General features: G+C 31.9%; 1 protein-coding gene across 3 annotated transcripts; it reads right to left on the reverse strand.

Annotated features, from left to right (window-relative positions):
- Positions 1-2,973: 2,973 nt before the first annotated feature.
- Positions 2,974-14,896, reverse strand: LOC143910616 (solute carrier family 23 member 2). 3 transcript variants are annotated; one of them, XM_077429172.1, is made up of 15 exons: positions 14,833-14,896; positions 13,890-14,048; positions 13,720-13,811; positions 7,099-7,227; positions 6,912-7,032; positions 6,500-6,733; positions 6,172-6,307; positions 5,974-6,094; positions 5,767-5,908; positions 5,576-5,689; positions 5,358-5,497; positions 3,872-4,019; positions 3,567-3,788; positions 3,358-3,490; positions 2,974-3,288 (listed from the first exon to the last, which is right to left on the reverse strand). In XM_077429172.1, exons 2-15 carry the CDS (start codon positions 14,035-14,037, stop codon positions 3,228-3,230), a joined length of 1,941 nt encoding a protein of 646 aa, XP_077285298.1. In that variant the 5' UTR covers positions 14,038-14,048; positions 14,833-14,896; the 3' UTR covers positions 2,974-3,227. The 3 variants fall into 3 exon arrangements, with proteins under 3 accessions (XP_077285298.1, XP_077285297.1, XP_077285299.1); XM_077429171.1 differs by having other exon boundaries at positions 14,758-14,877; XM_077429173.1 differs by lacking the exons at positions 13,720-13,811; positions 13,890-14,048; positions 14,833-14,896 and adding an exon at positions 8,433-8,545.
- Positions 14,897-15,309: the final 413 nt, after the last annotated feature.

A 15,309-nucleotide genomic window follows, 5' to 3' on the forward strand; every position in this document is an offset into this window, starting at 1 on the left:
GTATTGTTCAAAGGTTGTAAATGCATTGTTTAAGGTTTGCCGAACCTTTTTTACAAAGGATTTACAACAATGGAACAATGGATAGCACTGTGACTATCCTACCTCTAATCATCATCATCATCTGCAGCCACTCGCCATTCACTGCTGGATGAAAGCTTCTCCAACACGCTTCCACTCTTCTCTGTGTTGCGCAACTCTCATCCATCTCACTCCTAATTTCGTCTTCACTGCGGTCTTCCTTTTACTCTTTTGCATTCTCTCTGGTATCATTCTAGAATTTATTTTGTCCATTATTCTAGCCACGTGGCCCGCCCATTTTCATTTCAATCTCTTCACTCTATCCACTATATCCACTACCCTTGTCATACTTCTTACTCACGTATTCCGTTTCCTGTCTTTCTTCATTATGCCAAGCATACAAAGTTTTGAGTGCATTGGACTTTGTGTAGCAACTTGGATTTCAATGTCCAAGTTTCACATCCAAACGTCATCACTGGCAAAACACATTGATCGAAGATCTTTTTCTTCAGGCAGAGTGGCATTTTTGATTTAAAAACAACATTCATTCGTCCAAACGCACTCCATCCTAATTTCATACGTCTCTTTATTTCTTTTTCTACCTGTCTATTAGTTATCCAAAATATAAATAGCTATCGACTACTTTTACTATTTTATCATCTATTGTCATGCTATCAGGCATGCAATAGGTATTGAACATTATTTTGGTCTTATCTACGTTAATTTTTATCCTACTTTCTCTGTCCAGCGGTCTTAGTCTGTATATTTGTTCATATATGTATGTGATGCATTCAGGGTTTCTCAAATTAATAATTACTGATTTATTTGATACGTTCGCTACATTCAAATTTTCTCATCGGAGGGTACGGAAATTTGGGATATTTCACGAGAGGGAGCGCTACGTTTCTGGATTTCATGAAAGGGAGCGGCGTTCCCTTGTGCTCACGTCCATTTCAAGCGGTGACACGACGGTGTTCACCGATAACAGACGGTCTGTGAAAGAGATGGCTGCATACGTAATGGCATAGTAAACGAGATCTTGGTGAATAGACGGGGTGACAAAGAGATGGCCGTATACGTAATGCCTGCGGACCATAAATTAATCAAAAATTTGTTTTTATAATTTTGTAAATTTTTCGGTATCATTTTATAAAAAAAGTTTTTGGTCTGAAAAGTTTGAGATGCTTTAATACCTAATCATCATTAGAAAAGTCTGATAAAATATTAAACATACATCATCATTTGCAGCCATTCGCCATTCACTACTGGATGAAAGCCTCTTCAACACAACTCCCACCCATCTCATCCTACACATTTTTATAATTTCATCCACCTACATACATACATATATGTATGTACATATTATGTATATCTCCACCGTGGCCTTCCTCGCACCCGTTTAAATTATATCGGGTACCATTCAAGCACTTCTTTCATCCATCTATCGTCCGTTCTTCTAGCTACGGCCCAATACCATTTCAATATCTTTACCATTTATTTTATATATAACCAGCAGCATGGACTAGTGGTTAGCATATCTAGCTATGGTCAGTGTAGTTATGAGTTCGAGTCACACTGGTTGCTGCTGGCGAGACCTTGGTTTGTGACCAGGTCAGTCGTTTCCTATCACGGTTTGCCAATTTTTCTGATTTTCATTGAAATGGCTCCTGTAAAATTGGCTTTCCTTCCACATGTATCTTGAATTATTATGTTATATCTCGAGGTTTTCTCTCCATAGATGCCTCCTGTGGATGATTCGAATTGTTGTATACATTTTTTTGATCGTTTTGTATACGATATTTGCAATGCTTTTTGCTATATTTGGCCATATATAATATGTCATGTATATTTTCGAATTATGTAATAATTTGTATTAATATATAATTTGGTGCGTTTCTCGATCTGTATAGTACACTCGTCACATTGGAGCGATCTGTAATGACGAGTATACATAGATTGATTGATTGATAGAATAAAATAAAATATAACTACCCCTGTCATACTTCTCATCCAAGTATTCCGTTTTGTATGTCTCCTCATTATGCCAAGCATACCGTGTTCCATAATTATTTGAATATATTATATATAAATATAATGTCATACGTTGGTTCCATTAAATTCCCATGATATGCTGGAATATCATTACCGGTTTTATCCATTATTTTTCTACTATGTGATTGTGTGGTATGAGCGTTATGGAAAATGAAATGACTTGCAATATTGGTAAATAGCATAAGTTTTCTGTAACATCCTCGAGGCTTAATCTAAATTAGGCATAAGGATGTTTTATTTTATAAATAAATTTTGCGGTGTACTCATCTTACAGGTATCTGCGATTAAAGAGCTGAAATTAGTTTTCAGACAACCAGATTGCCAATGAACAAAATTATACATCGGATTTGGCGCACGGCCGAAAAAGTTTCTTCTGCACATCATTTTATTGACGGTGCATTGTTTGAAATTGAAATCGTCACAGTTAAATAATATAATTTCAATATACCTTAAAAAGCCACGCCTGAGTTTTTTTAAATGCATTATTTTTATAAAAAATATACACACATATGTACATATTTTATGCTAAAATGCACGACAATAAAATTTCAATTCAATTCAGAAGCCATGTATTTTAACGATCGAACGTGTATATAGGGCATGGTGCAAACTGGGGAACTAGAAGGGAGTTTATCTCGACTCACCCCATTCCCACCCCACACAGTGTTCACCCAAGCATACTGCGTTCTTTGCAAAAACCAACCTCACGTTTAACAAACACATATACAAATACTTATACAAGTCCATCGTATAAAATTCCGTCACAAAGCTTTTTCTAGTACTTAACACGATCTCTCAATTAGACGTTGTTTTCTCGATTGTGTCACGACTCGTGCTATTGCGAAAAAAATACATCACGTATTTGTAAATCAATCATATTTTCTTACGAATCAAAAGCACACAAGGTGGATACATATGTTATATTTATTGCAAATTGTATGTACATAAAGTTTGGATAAGCTTTTGTATTATAAGAAATCGATGAACGATATCTCTTCATCTTTCTGCGACGTGAACGAATGACTTATTTTCATCTCTATTGTCGATTCTTCTCTCTTTTAGAATTTTCAGCGACTTTTTTTGTTTTTTTACTATTTTACTCCTACATCGACTAAACTTTTTACGGCAATCTGACATTTTTACTGTCAAAATCGACATTAACGTCTCCGTTTCGGTTTGTACGTGGGTGAAAATGGTATATGAGAAGTCCAGTTCGTTCTGAAAAATAAAGTTGTCCTATAAAAATACGTCATTATATTTGAAGCACATAAATACGAATGCAATTACTTTAATAAGTACGACATCCCTAAGGGAAAGTCGTACGTATCTGGAACATATTCGTTTCGCTCGTCGTCGGTCTCTTGATTCCCTAAGGACATTTCGCGACCCCAGGCTTCCAAACCTCTATCTTCAGCTGAGCCTGAAAACGTATGATTAAAAAAATAAATATGCTTGAAATAAATTGCACGTTTCATATATAAAGTAAAATATATAACCTGGAATCAAGTTGTCCAAAAGGCATCCAATAACACCGCCTAGTAATATGGACGTCGACAATAAGACTCCTAAAACTGCATCCAATATTTCAATACCAGTTTGAATGACGCCTGGATTTTCCTCCATCCACTTACTGAGCACGAGTGGAAAGAATATGGAGAATCCGATTATATATAAGTTTCTAGCACTGTTCAAGTTGACGTACTGTAGGGCCGATAATCCTATATATGCATATATTAATAATTCACAATTTTATGAATCATTTACGTGTAAATTAAATTTGTAATGTTGTAGTTACACATACCAAAAGCTGTAATCATTCCGAACATTACGCAAAAGAGACCGCCAACTATTGGTTCAGGTATGATGATGAAAACGGCGCCGAATTTGCTCACCAAGCCCTGAACTATCATCAGAACAGCTGCCCATTGGATGACTCGTCTTGATCCAACCTACATACATACATATTGGGTAAATTGATAAGATGCAATTTTAACTAAAAATATATATTTAGAGTTTGTAAGAATCGTTTTCATATCGAAATTTATTATAATGTATGTATATATGTATGTTCGTAATTAGAAAGTGATTGCGCATACAAGACAAAAATTTTTTTTTTTTTGTTTAATTAGTTAAAAACCATTTAGATGTAAAGGCATAGTAACAGTATTACATAGTAACATAGTAACAGTATCAATACGCAGAATTTCGTTATTATTTTATTTTTTGGAGATTAATCGAATGTTACTTGTACATATAAATATGTATGTACATATACATACATATATGTTACAGTCCAAGTGTACATTTCGTTCGTTCATGAACATCTGTTCAGTTATAGTGTACAAAAAATAATAAATTGACAAATAAACTAGTTTGTTCGTTAACAAACTATTTGGCATAATATTAAGAATTGTCAATCATTTGTCTCATTCTCTTTGTATATGTATATGCTCACCCTGGGATGCAATATTTTTAATATTAGCGGAAACGAGAATTATAGTGTGGGGGCGCAATGAATGAAATGACAATGTGGTCTAATGCAAGCTGTTTAATTTTGACGGCTGGGAAAGGAAGTAAAGTGGTAGCCACCAACATGGTCGAATCCTACCAACCAATGCCACCAACATGGACCATGTCCTAGCACCGTAGCAACGTTCTAGAATGATTCCACAGGATTTCCCATTTAAAATACTTGGCGTTATCACATCTCAAAGATTTTGACAGCTTTAAGCTTTTAAATGTTTCATGCGACATCTGTCGAGTCTATTTGAAGATAACTTTTGACTAGTATCACTTAAGCTAAAACCAAGAGTTCGTGTATAAACAAACTAGTATGTTAATGAACGAACCGGAGTGAACACGAACTGCAATATATTTTATTTATTTCTTAGAACATGAACGAGCGCCTTTACAGATCGCTCCAAAGCGACGATTGCACTTATAAAGATACAATACAATCAATATACATAATCATTTATACACAAACATCCATAGTGACATCAATGGAGAAATTTTTGCAGCATTTTTATAATCAAATTGGCGAACCTCAAAACGACGAATAACTTAAAATCATAAAAATTGGCAAACTCTGATAAGAAACGATCAACCTGGAGAAACCAAGATCTGGACAGCAGCGGGGCTCTAGTGGGATTCGAACCCGTAACCACTCTAATATGCTAACCACTATTCCACGCCGCTGGTTTGTATGTACATAGAAGCATATTCATATATGTATGTATGTATGTATGTTATAAAATATTTAATTAAATAATAATTAAAAAGCAAGCCTTTGTTACTCCTATAGCTCCAACATTTTCACCAAACGTATTAGTCCCATTTCCCGAGCCCCAAATTCCAGCCAAAACCGTTCCGAAACCTTCGACTGCAATTCCTCTATTGATGGCATGCAACGGAGGCGGTGGCGCGTCTTAAGTACAATAAAAGACATGCATCGAAATATTTTAAAATATATTTGAGAATAATTTTTCAGAAATAAAAAAAATACCACACATTCTCGCCGTAGTTGGGTAGTAACTGATCGATTCTACAGTGCAGGCGAGCACCCCGGCCAGCATTCCCAGAACTCCAGCTAGGCTCACCGTAGGCATACCCCATTGACCTATTTTAAATTCATGTTACGTATTTTATGATTAAAATTTACATCGTTTTTTGCATCACAATCCATACAGCACTGACCCGGATATGGGAAGCGAAACCAAGGCGCGTCTTGAATTATGGTTATTTTCACATCGGTACGAGCTGGATGTCCCACGGGAAGGTAGTCGATCAAGGTCAACAAGAGACATAAACCCCACATCAGCAATATTGTGAGAAGTACCTGTTGATATTTCAAGTGTCATTTGGGCTGCAAAAATGAATGCTATGCCATTGCACAATACGTACGGGAAATAGTTTGAATAGTGGAAACCACGTGACTTTTAATCCGATGCTTTTCCGGTAGCCAACAATGGGCACACTCACTTCAGACATGCATTGAGAAAATATCGTCAGCAAAATGAACGTCCTAGAAAATTAATAATTTGTGAAAAAATAATACACAAATCAAAGTGATTTGTGAATTACTTTTAACAAGTGAAATACCCAGATGCGATACCCCAGTGTTGCGAAGCAGCATTTGCTGCATTTTTGAACAGGGTGAGACCGACCAGGGATACTGTTGGAGCAATAGTCAAAGGAGATACATAGCGTAAAAAGTGACCTATCAATCCTGTGCAACCTAATTTGTTTTGCATTTTAAGAATTAATCAATTACTTAAAATATTTTAAGGGAGATGAATTGATTTTACACGACAAAACGCTTTGGTTTAAAAAAAAAATTTCACATTTATGTTGCTACATAGCGATCCATCGGATAGAAAAGAGTTTCGTTACATGTAAGAAAGTCGGCTTTATTTGTAATGATAAGTACCAATAAAGACTTGGAATAATGCTGATACAGCGATGGCTCCTGATAGCTCACACATTCTCGTCATCCATATATCTTGGCGCTGTTTTTCTGTCATTGACTCTAAAACGTCATTTGAAGGGCATTTCCATTGTGGAAGATTGAGTATAGCCAGGGTAGGCACTAGGAATGAAATCGTACCACCTTGGACTATGGGAAGACGACATCCGAAAGTAGTTTGAAGCAGCGTCACAATGCCTAAAAACGACTGGAATGAAATAATATTGTAATACGGATTATATTATACCAAACGAGTTCGTTTCGGCGTATCGAGCAAAAAACATGGTTTAAAGCCTTAAACGAGTTTCATTGGCGCCTCCCACGTGTCCCTTCATGAATTGAATTATACGTACAATTCAGTTTAAGGACCAATTACCTGTGACAAAAATCATAGTGGCTATGATGTGACCTCGAGCTGGGTCACTTTCAGTCATGCAAAGTGCTGGACACAATATAAATGGTATTGCCACTATGGCACCGATCATAGTCAAGTAGTGCTAAAATACACAGTTCATGTAAAAATAGACAATGGTGCACTAATATATTATATACAGAAAATTCACCTGTAAGGCCATAAACAAACAGAGATACCAAGGTGGTACATCGTCAATTCCATAAGTTATATCAGATTTTCTATCGGTTTTCTGCGGAATCACAGTCTCTGTTTCAAATGTTACGTTATGGTTTGGAGGCTAGAATTACAAAAATATTATTAAGTATCATTTAATGTATGTATGTAGTCTAATATGTAATTCATACTAGCTATAAATCTACATATATATGGTTAGATCCAGGGACATTCCGTGGGTATAGGTTAAAGAAAGAAAAAATAACTAAGTGCAAATTGAAGTTATTGAATTTTATTACATACAATTTGCATTCAATAATGGCAAAGACCCAACAGATCCAAATGATTGTATTTAAATTACTTTCATTGAAAAAAATGATATAATATTTCAAAATATCTATTTTCAATATTATAACCAGTGGCGTACGGTAGTGTTGATGTTGGGAGTGCTGTGTATGAAAATAAAATAACTGTTATTTTTTATACCGAACTTTATTATTATTTATACATTAATTTGATTCTTCTCTCTTTAGAAATGAATTTTTCAATTACGCTTTCGTAAAATCAGTTTTTAATATACAGCACCAGAGAAAGTGTTCTTTTGTTGTCAAGTGACATTCTGTCCACGGACAGATCTAAATAATTTTAGCATCAATCGAATTTGACGCTTGGTGCTCGACGTACATATGTCCGATAAAAACTTCTCTGTTTGTTTATATTACTCTCAAGATGGGCAAGCTCCGGTAAAAATTGCACAATACATTCAAAAACACAATAAACATCATGGGATACATTTTTATAAGTAAATTGATCCGATTATATTCCGTGCGATGTAGCGTATTTATAGAGACGTACCGCGTAAAATTGACAACAATTATTTATTCGTAAGGGCCCCTCTATTCTTATTGTATCTCTCTGCACAGCACATCCAATATCAGCGCCCACCGCACGTCATTGATTAAAACCATGATATTGTTTTCGTTGGTATGAAATTTTTGATAGATTAAAAAGCATCTTGGTTTAGTGAAAGTACATGTATAAAAAAAATTGCAAAGTGAAACTAAGATAAACCTTGTAAAAATGAGGGAACCAGCACCAAATTTTACATTTTTACAGCAAAATTTTACAATTGTTACTCTTTATAAGAAATAAATTAGTAACAATAAAAAATTGAAACAATTTATAATATGTGATTGAAATTAAAAAAAAAATTTATATATACATATGTACTTACACACATTACAGTTATGTATATTGTGTTGAACTTTTTATATATAATGATATATTAATAATAAAATGTTAAATAATTTTGATGAAAATATTACGCACATTATTATCATTCATTTCGAACGATAAATTATCCATGATCACTTTTTAAACAATAAAGTTTACAGATAATATGATATGCGACCTTCTGCAGACGAAGCCCTCTTGACAATGAAGCAAGTAAAATGTATTTGAACTTCAATTGGCGCTTATGACGTACTAAACATTGGTCGACATGTGTCAATTAAGTGAAAATTCTAAATAGAACAGACACGTTTCACTGGCATGTTTGTATGTAATTAAACCAAACGATAATGACCTTAGGTTGTATAATCGATTAATACCTTTGAATTTTGTATACTTTGAGATTGTCCATAATCGAGGTTTGGTAAGGGTTGGATTAGTAACCAGTTGATTAATTCAATAAGATTAGTTTGGGTGGGAAAATGTCTATGAAACTTACTAAAAGATTTTCAGTGTTTATATTAAAGTATTCTTCATTGCTAAATACATATAAATTTATGCGTTCTTGACAACCTTGCAGCAAATTGTCGCAATATTGACCTACCTGCAAAAGCATTAGTGACAATTGTTTATTGAAGCAGTTGAGGGCAATCAAGAGATCATAAACAGAGATCATAAACAGCACTAGCCATACACTACACTAAAATAATAATTTTAATGACAATGGCAGTCTTTTTTGAATACTAATTATGTTTTACTTTTCAAGTATCTTTATCAAATGAGTAAATATATGCACATTGATTAAATAGTTCATTGACACGTGTAACATCTCAAATTTGTTAATTGGAATTCTCCAGTTGCGCCATATTAGGAAATTACTAATTAAAAGTTAATGTTTATTTTAATGAAAATAAAAAAAATCAGCTTACGTATTTCTTTTATTATTTGAAATTTATTTGTAATATTAGAGATGTAATAGCAATTAGAATGTCAGTAAATTAACACAATAACAAATACGGTAAAATCAAGAGAACTTTAGCAGTTGGTACATAAATTTATTGGAAAAAAATAGGAGACAATAAAATTAACAAAATAATCAACAAAATTCCGGTAATAATTTAAACTAAATTCACGAATGACTTCAAGCAGTTAAAAATCTTTCTTTAATTTATAGTATTACAAACTTGCAAGTTTGAAGTTGGAATCCAACAGGTATTAAATAAGTTATGATTGTACGAATAACTTATTGGATATCATCTAATTTGTTAAAATTTTAAGAAATATACATGCATATGTACTATTATCACAAAAATATGCAATAAACTAATGATCATTCGGACTAACAGTTGTGAAAGGAGAAATCCGATTTATTCTTACTGTATTGTGTATTGTGACACGTTATCGATTTATTTTATAGAGTGGATTAGAAGGACCGGCATTGTTATTACAATATATTGCGAACTCTGGCAACATATTTTTTGCTTTAGCAAAGATGAGTCTAAAACATCAAATTCATTGTCATATGATTTTTTAGTCTACTCAAATGGATACATTTATGTAAATTTAACAAATATTTAATTGAATAAGGCAAAAATATTATCAGGTAAGTCCCAAATTTGCATAATGAATCAATGTAATGAAATTATCATAAATAATGAAAAGCAATGGTGAGAAAAATTTAATTTAAAAACTGCGTGCATGGGAAATAACATGTGATATTTGTAGGTATCTACACCAGTGACGGATTAAACAGCATCTTAAAAAAATAAAAATCGAAAATATAATGAAATTATGTTTGTATTAACTTTATTACTAACTTTTTTTTGAATACATATATTAATTTAAAAATGGGACCCCCCACAATTCTATCACTGCGTCCAAGTCGACTTATCTGAACACTTTGGTGTTTCTCCTCGATATTTCACAGATGAAAGCATCACAAATAAAACTATAAATGTTTATAGTAAAATTTATCTCATCACAAATTTCTCTAAATTACAATTTTTTTTAGTCTGCGGTTTTCTGCAAGTAAATTTCCATCCTTTTCAATTTATTTCTTACGTTTGTGATGAATTCAAAAACAGCTTTTATAAGATTTGTTGTTAGCAATAAGTAATGCTTGTCTTATAATGATTTGCTAGTACTATGTATTCGCAGTTATAACTCATCATTAATCCTAGAAATAGTTCATTTTGAGACCCCAAAATGCGATTCATGCGCACATGCATTGATTCACACTTGTCTATGTATGTACACCCACATCAATAACTTTTCATTCACACATACATGTATCTACCACACATATGTACATACTATATTTAATCACAACATAAGTATAAAATATGAATAATAAAATAGTGTAAATTGCATGAATATCCAAAATATAATCCAATTATAAGTGTAATTAATACATATGTACATACCTATACAATATATGAATAATTTGCGCATTATCATTGTCGTGTTAAGATTATTTATTTCACAATATTTAAAATTATTCTTATAAATCAAATGACTAATTAGATTTTTGGCGTAAATAAAATGCCATTTTTACAAGTTTTTTTAATTTTCAAACAAACGATTACTTTATCTTAATGATTTAAAAAAAAATTTTAAACAAAATATTTTCATATAAAAAAATCTTATAATATAATGAAAAATTCTCAATATGTACATTTAAATAACTTTTTATAGAGTAAAAAATACCATTTAAAACTTATGTTCTTAAAAATATGTAAATATAAGTATACCACAACATATGTTTATTTAGATACGTAATAGGAACGTACTAGTGACTTTAACTTTTACAAATTTTTACTTTATTTTTCTCTGAACTCATACTGGTAAAAGAAGCATATTATCTCTCTTAAGACTATTGATTTCAATACTCACTTTGAGCACATCAATACTAGATATTGAGTTAAAGACCGCAAAAGCCAAAAAACTATAAAAATCGCGCAATTTTTTAAACGCTCATATCTCGTAAACGGTCACTAACCAACAAAAATCATTATCATATTAAAATTCAGTGGGTCAAACTTAGTAAAGATTGGTTAGTCTCCGCTCTGATATTTTTTTTTGTTGCTAAGTGTTATTGGAAAAACCTGGAAATTTTTTTTTCGATTTCCTTTTATTTTAAGGAGGGGCAGGGCTATATGATTTCGTGGCGAGACCATAAATCCATAGTACATATATTGTTTTAAAATAACCTAAATTTAACAAAATACAAATATGGCATTTCATAAAATCATGTATGTATGTATGTACATATTGAATACATGGTGTCAAAAGAATAAAAAAATAAATTAAAATGTCTCTAATTTTGTTGAAAATATGCTCTATGCGCTCTTTTGAGGCCAGTTTGCTCTTGGTTCCCGTTGAATAAGTATGTCAATATTGGTATTATTTTGAAGCTCCATTTATCCTGTTACGGTTTTCATTTCATTTTTTTGTGCAATCAGATCCGCATAAAACGATTAAGAAATTATCTCAAGACATTGCCTGTCCCTGGTCAACTATAAAAGATCATTTGAAAATGCTTGGGAAACACCATAGACAAAGAGTTTGGGTTTTGCACGATTTGACGCAGTCGGTCATGGGTCAACAAGTGACCATTTTTTCTTTGTTGCTGAGCAGGTATGAAAACGATCCGCTTTTAAGAAGCATTGTTACTGGGGATGAATAATAGATCATTTGCACCATCGGAATATCCTTTGTTTCGAAGTATAGAACATTTGCTTCGATATAAAAAATTCGTCTCCGAAAACGATATCGGAAAACACTTAAATGCCTTTTTTAAATCATAAGAACCAAATTTTTATAAAAGAGACAGAAAAGATGGCCAAATTGTGGAGAGATATTATTAATAATAATGGGAATTACATACTTATCTCAATAAATAGAATGTAATTTTTTTGGAAATAAATTTTTTGTCAGTATTGAGCAAAAACGTCATTTCTTTTCGCTTTACCTAATATACTAATATTAATATTCTACTTATTAACTAGATAAAATGCCAAAACTTAATATAATTATTTTATTGACAAAAAAATTAAAATACATCTTTTTTATGTATGTATGTATGTATGTTCATCCTTTATAAAGTCTTTAAATAGGACAAAAAGTTTGAGGGAGAGCATGTATGTATTTTAAGTTTGGTAAGTCAAAAAAATAAATTATGTACATACATACTTTAAAATAACCGAAAAACTGGCTAGTATATATTGTTTCCCAGATAATTGGAAGCCTCTAAAACAGTTGCCCACAAAAGTGGGCAACACCACAATCTAGTGAGTGTGGGTGAGTATGAAGGCAGTAGAGCGTGGGGCGAGATGACAGTTAATTTTATTACTTGGTCAGTTCGCATCGAAGTGGTAGTATTTATATCACTGTTTTATTGTCATTTTACTTTTTTTCTAAGATTGACGTCATTGCAATATTTATCCTACTAAATTTTTTGCGTCCTTTACTCTTGTTAACGTTTGAAGGATCTGTACAATTTCTTGTTTTCCCACCAGTTTGTTTTTTTTCCAAAGGTGGAAAATCTATAGAAGTCACTGTAAAATTGTTGGTCTTCGATTGATCTTTTTGTGGTTGATCACTTAAGTTTTCAGTTATATCTTTGATAATTGGCGTTTCAAGAGGAGGGACATTATCCTTACTCTCATTTTCTGTAATGTTTGGCTTTGAAATAAAATCTTTTGCAGAAGGATTAAGTGTATTGGATGAACATCTGCTATAACTAGTATCATCGGTAATGGATGTGCTGGGTTTATCTATTATAGTTCTTCTATTTGAAAGTAGATCGCCAGATTTAAAAGCACTTTCAACTACATCATTAGAGTAACATTCTCCTAGCTGCAAAATTAAATTAATTTTCAATGAGAAATACGCACATTCATAGATCAATGGTCCCCAATTAGGTTACATGAAAATATTTGCGAAACTTTACCTAACTAATAACTAGTCACCGGAGCCTGAGGGGGCCGTGTATTGTTCAAAGGTTGTAAATGCATTGTTAAAGGTTTGCCGAACAATGGATAGCACTGTGACTATCCTACCTCTACTAATAACATTATTCAAAAGAATGATTTAATTATGATTTGTTAATCTTATTTTTTATACAGTTGTTTTTTTTTTTAAATTTAATTTACACCTATTGAATCTAATATTTAACAGTCAGGTCAGGATTCTGAGCTTGAATGAAATATTTCAAGGGTTTTTCCAAACAAAAATGTTGTAAATCCTAGATTACTAATGTATTATAGGATTTACAATTCCTTCTGACTGAAAATTTATTGAATAATAAAAATAAACTTGTATTTATTACTGTTTTGAAATACTAGGCATGATATATATGTATAATATTGTGAAAAATATGTCTTACACTTTCGATTGAAGAAGCTATTAAGGCTAAATTGGGAACATTATCAGCTTGATCACTCTTATCGAAATCTATATTCTCTTTTGGTTCTGAAACTGTGACAAAAATAAATAATTAATTATTAATATTATACATAGGTAGAATTAAATTTTTGCTATAGATTTTTTTCATACCTTTCTTCTCTATTTTTTTGCGATTGTTTCCTTTTATAGACAGCACTGACAAATCATTTTTTTTTTGTAAGGATTTTTCTTGGTTGGAATCATATATGTCAAATAACGAATCAGCATTAATGTCATCTTCCCATGGCAATCTCGACATTTTGATTCGATCTGAAGATTAAAAAAAAATGTCTATAGTACAAACTTATCAAACAAATATACTAATTAAATATGGATTTTATTTCACAATTTATAACAATGTTCACATTAGTCGTTTTCATATGTTTCAATTTTTTTTATATTTAACTAGTGACCTATGTACACATAATTGTGCACTCAGTAAAATATCGCAATTCCGATCAACGGAATTAAAATTTTACTAACAGTTTTAAATTAAATTAATTTTATTGAATAAAAATTCTATGATTTTTTTCAATTGTCAATTGTCCTTGGTTTAATTTAAATTTTACGGTGATGACAATACTAATAATTGTGTAGCTTATATTATAAATGCGGCACTAATTTTTACGCATTTTAATTGAAAGTTAAAATTCAAATAAATAATTTGAAAACAAAAAAAGTGTAAAACTTATTTGTGAATCATTTTTATGTTACGTTTGGTCACCTTCAAAATTAGATATATGTAAAATGTGTTAATCGTGACTAATTGTGACTAATCGATACAAATCAAAGTGGATACAGAGTTAAATGTACATATAGACACGTCAAAACAGTAGGCACAATCATATGAATTGTAAATTTCATACAATAGATACATGTGTACATATGTAGGTAAGGAAGTTTATATGAATTTTTGAAATGACATATCTCTGTTTACGGATAGTAGATATGCAAATAATTAAGAGATGTGTAATCTTACAATAAGTGAAATGCAATCGCAAAGTTTTTTCGATGTGTATTATTTCAAAAACTTATACAATGGTGCACAATAAACCTGCACTAGTGGCAGCGCCAGTGACACATTGAGGTTAAAGTCAGTGCTGCCATTATCAAAAATCATTTTGACACATGGAAGCAAAAGCATTATTACGAACACTAAATACAATGTTACAAGATTTTTATATTTTTATTTTATTATAAAATTCAAGTGGCTAAACTCTTAAGACATTGAACTCTATTGTTTTTCTTGTGTAAAATATGGTTCGGTGATTACTGGTCACAAAGTCACTAAAATCTCTATAACGGAACATCTGTCAGCCGAAAAGTCCATCATACTAACGATAACTATCGTACTAATGAGAACTTGAGTGCCTAATATTGCGTATTCGCGATTTTAATGGCAAAACTTGTCTTTATGACCACCGCAATGTGACTAATAATCCAATTACCGTAAAATATATTACACATATTATCTATTTTCCTGTGTACACATATCACACGTAAAAGCGCTATAAACATGTAAGTAATGCCT

This window comes from Arctopsyche grandis, chromosome 4 (assembly GCF_051622035.1).
Source record: "Arctopsyche grandis isolate Sample6627 chromosome 4, ASM5162203v2, whole genome shotgun sequence".
NCBI lineage: Eukaryota > Metazoa > Arthropoda > Insecta > Trichoptera > Hydropsychidae > Arctopsyche > Arctopsyche grandis.

Bases quoted from the DNA above. Each gene is read 5' to 3' on its own strand.
- LOC143910616 (XM_077429172.1), bottom strand. From the start codon at position 14,037: ATGTCGAGATTGCCATGGGAAGATGACATTAATGCTGATTCGTTATTT. The intron at 5,498-5,575 runs GTATTTTTTTTA...ATTGTACTTAAG, and splicing joins AACTACGGCGAGAATGTGTG to ACGCGCCACCGCCTCCGTTG. The intron at 4,020-5,357 runs GCTTGCTTTTTA...GTATGTATGTAG, and splicing joins GAGCTATAGGAGTAACAAAG to GTTGGATCAAGACGAGTCAT.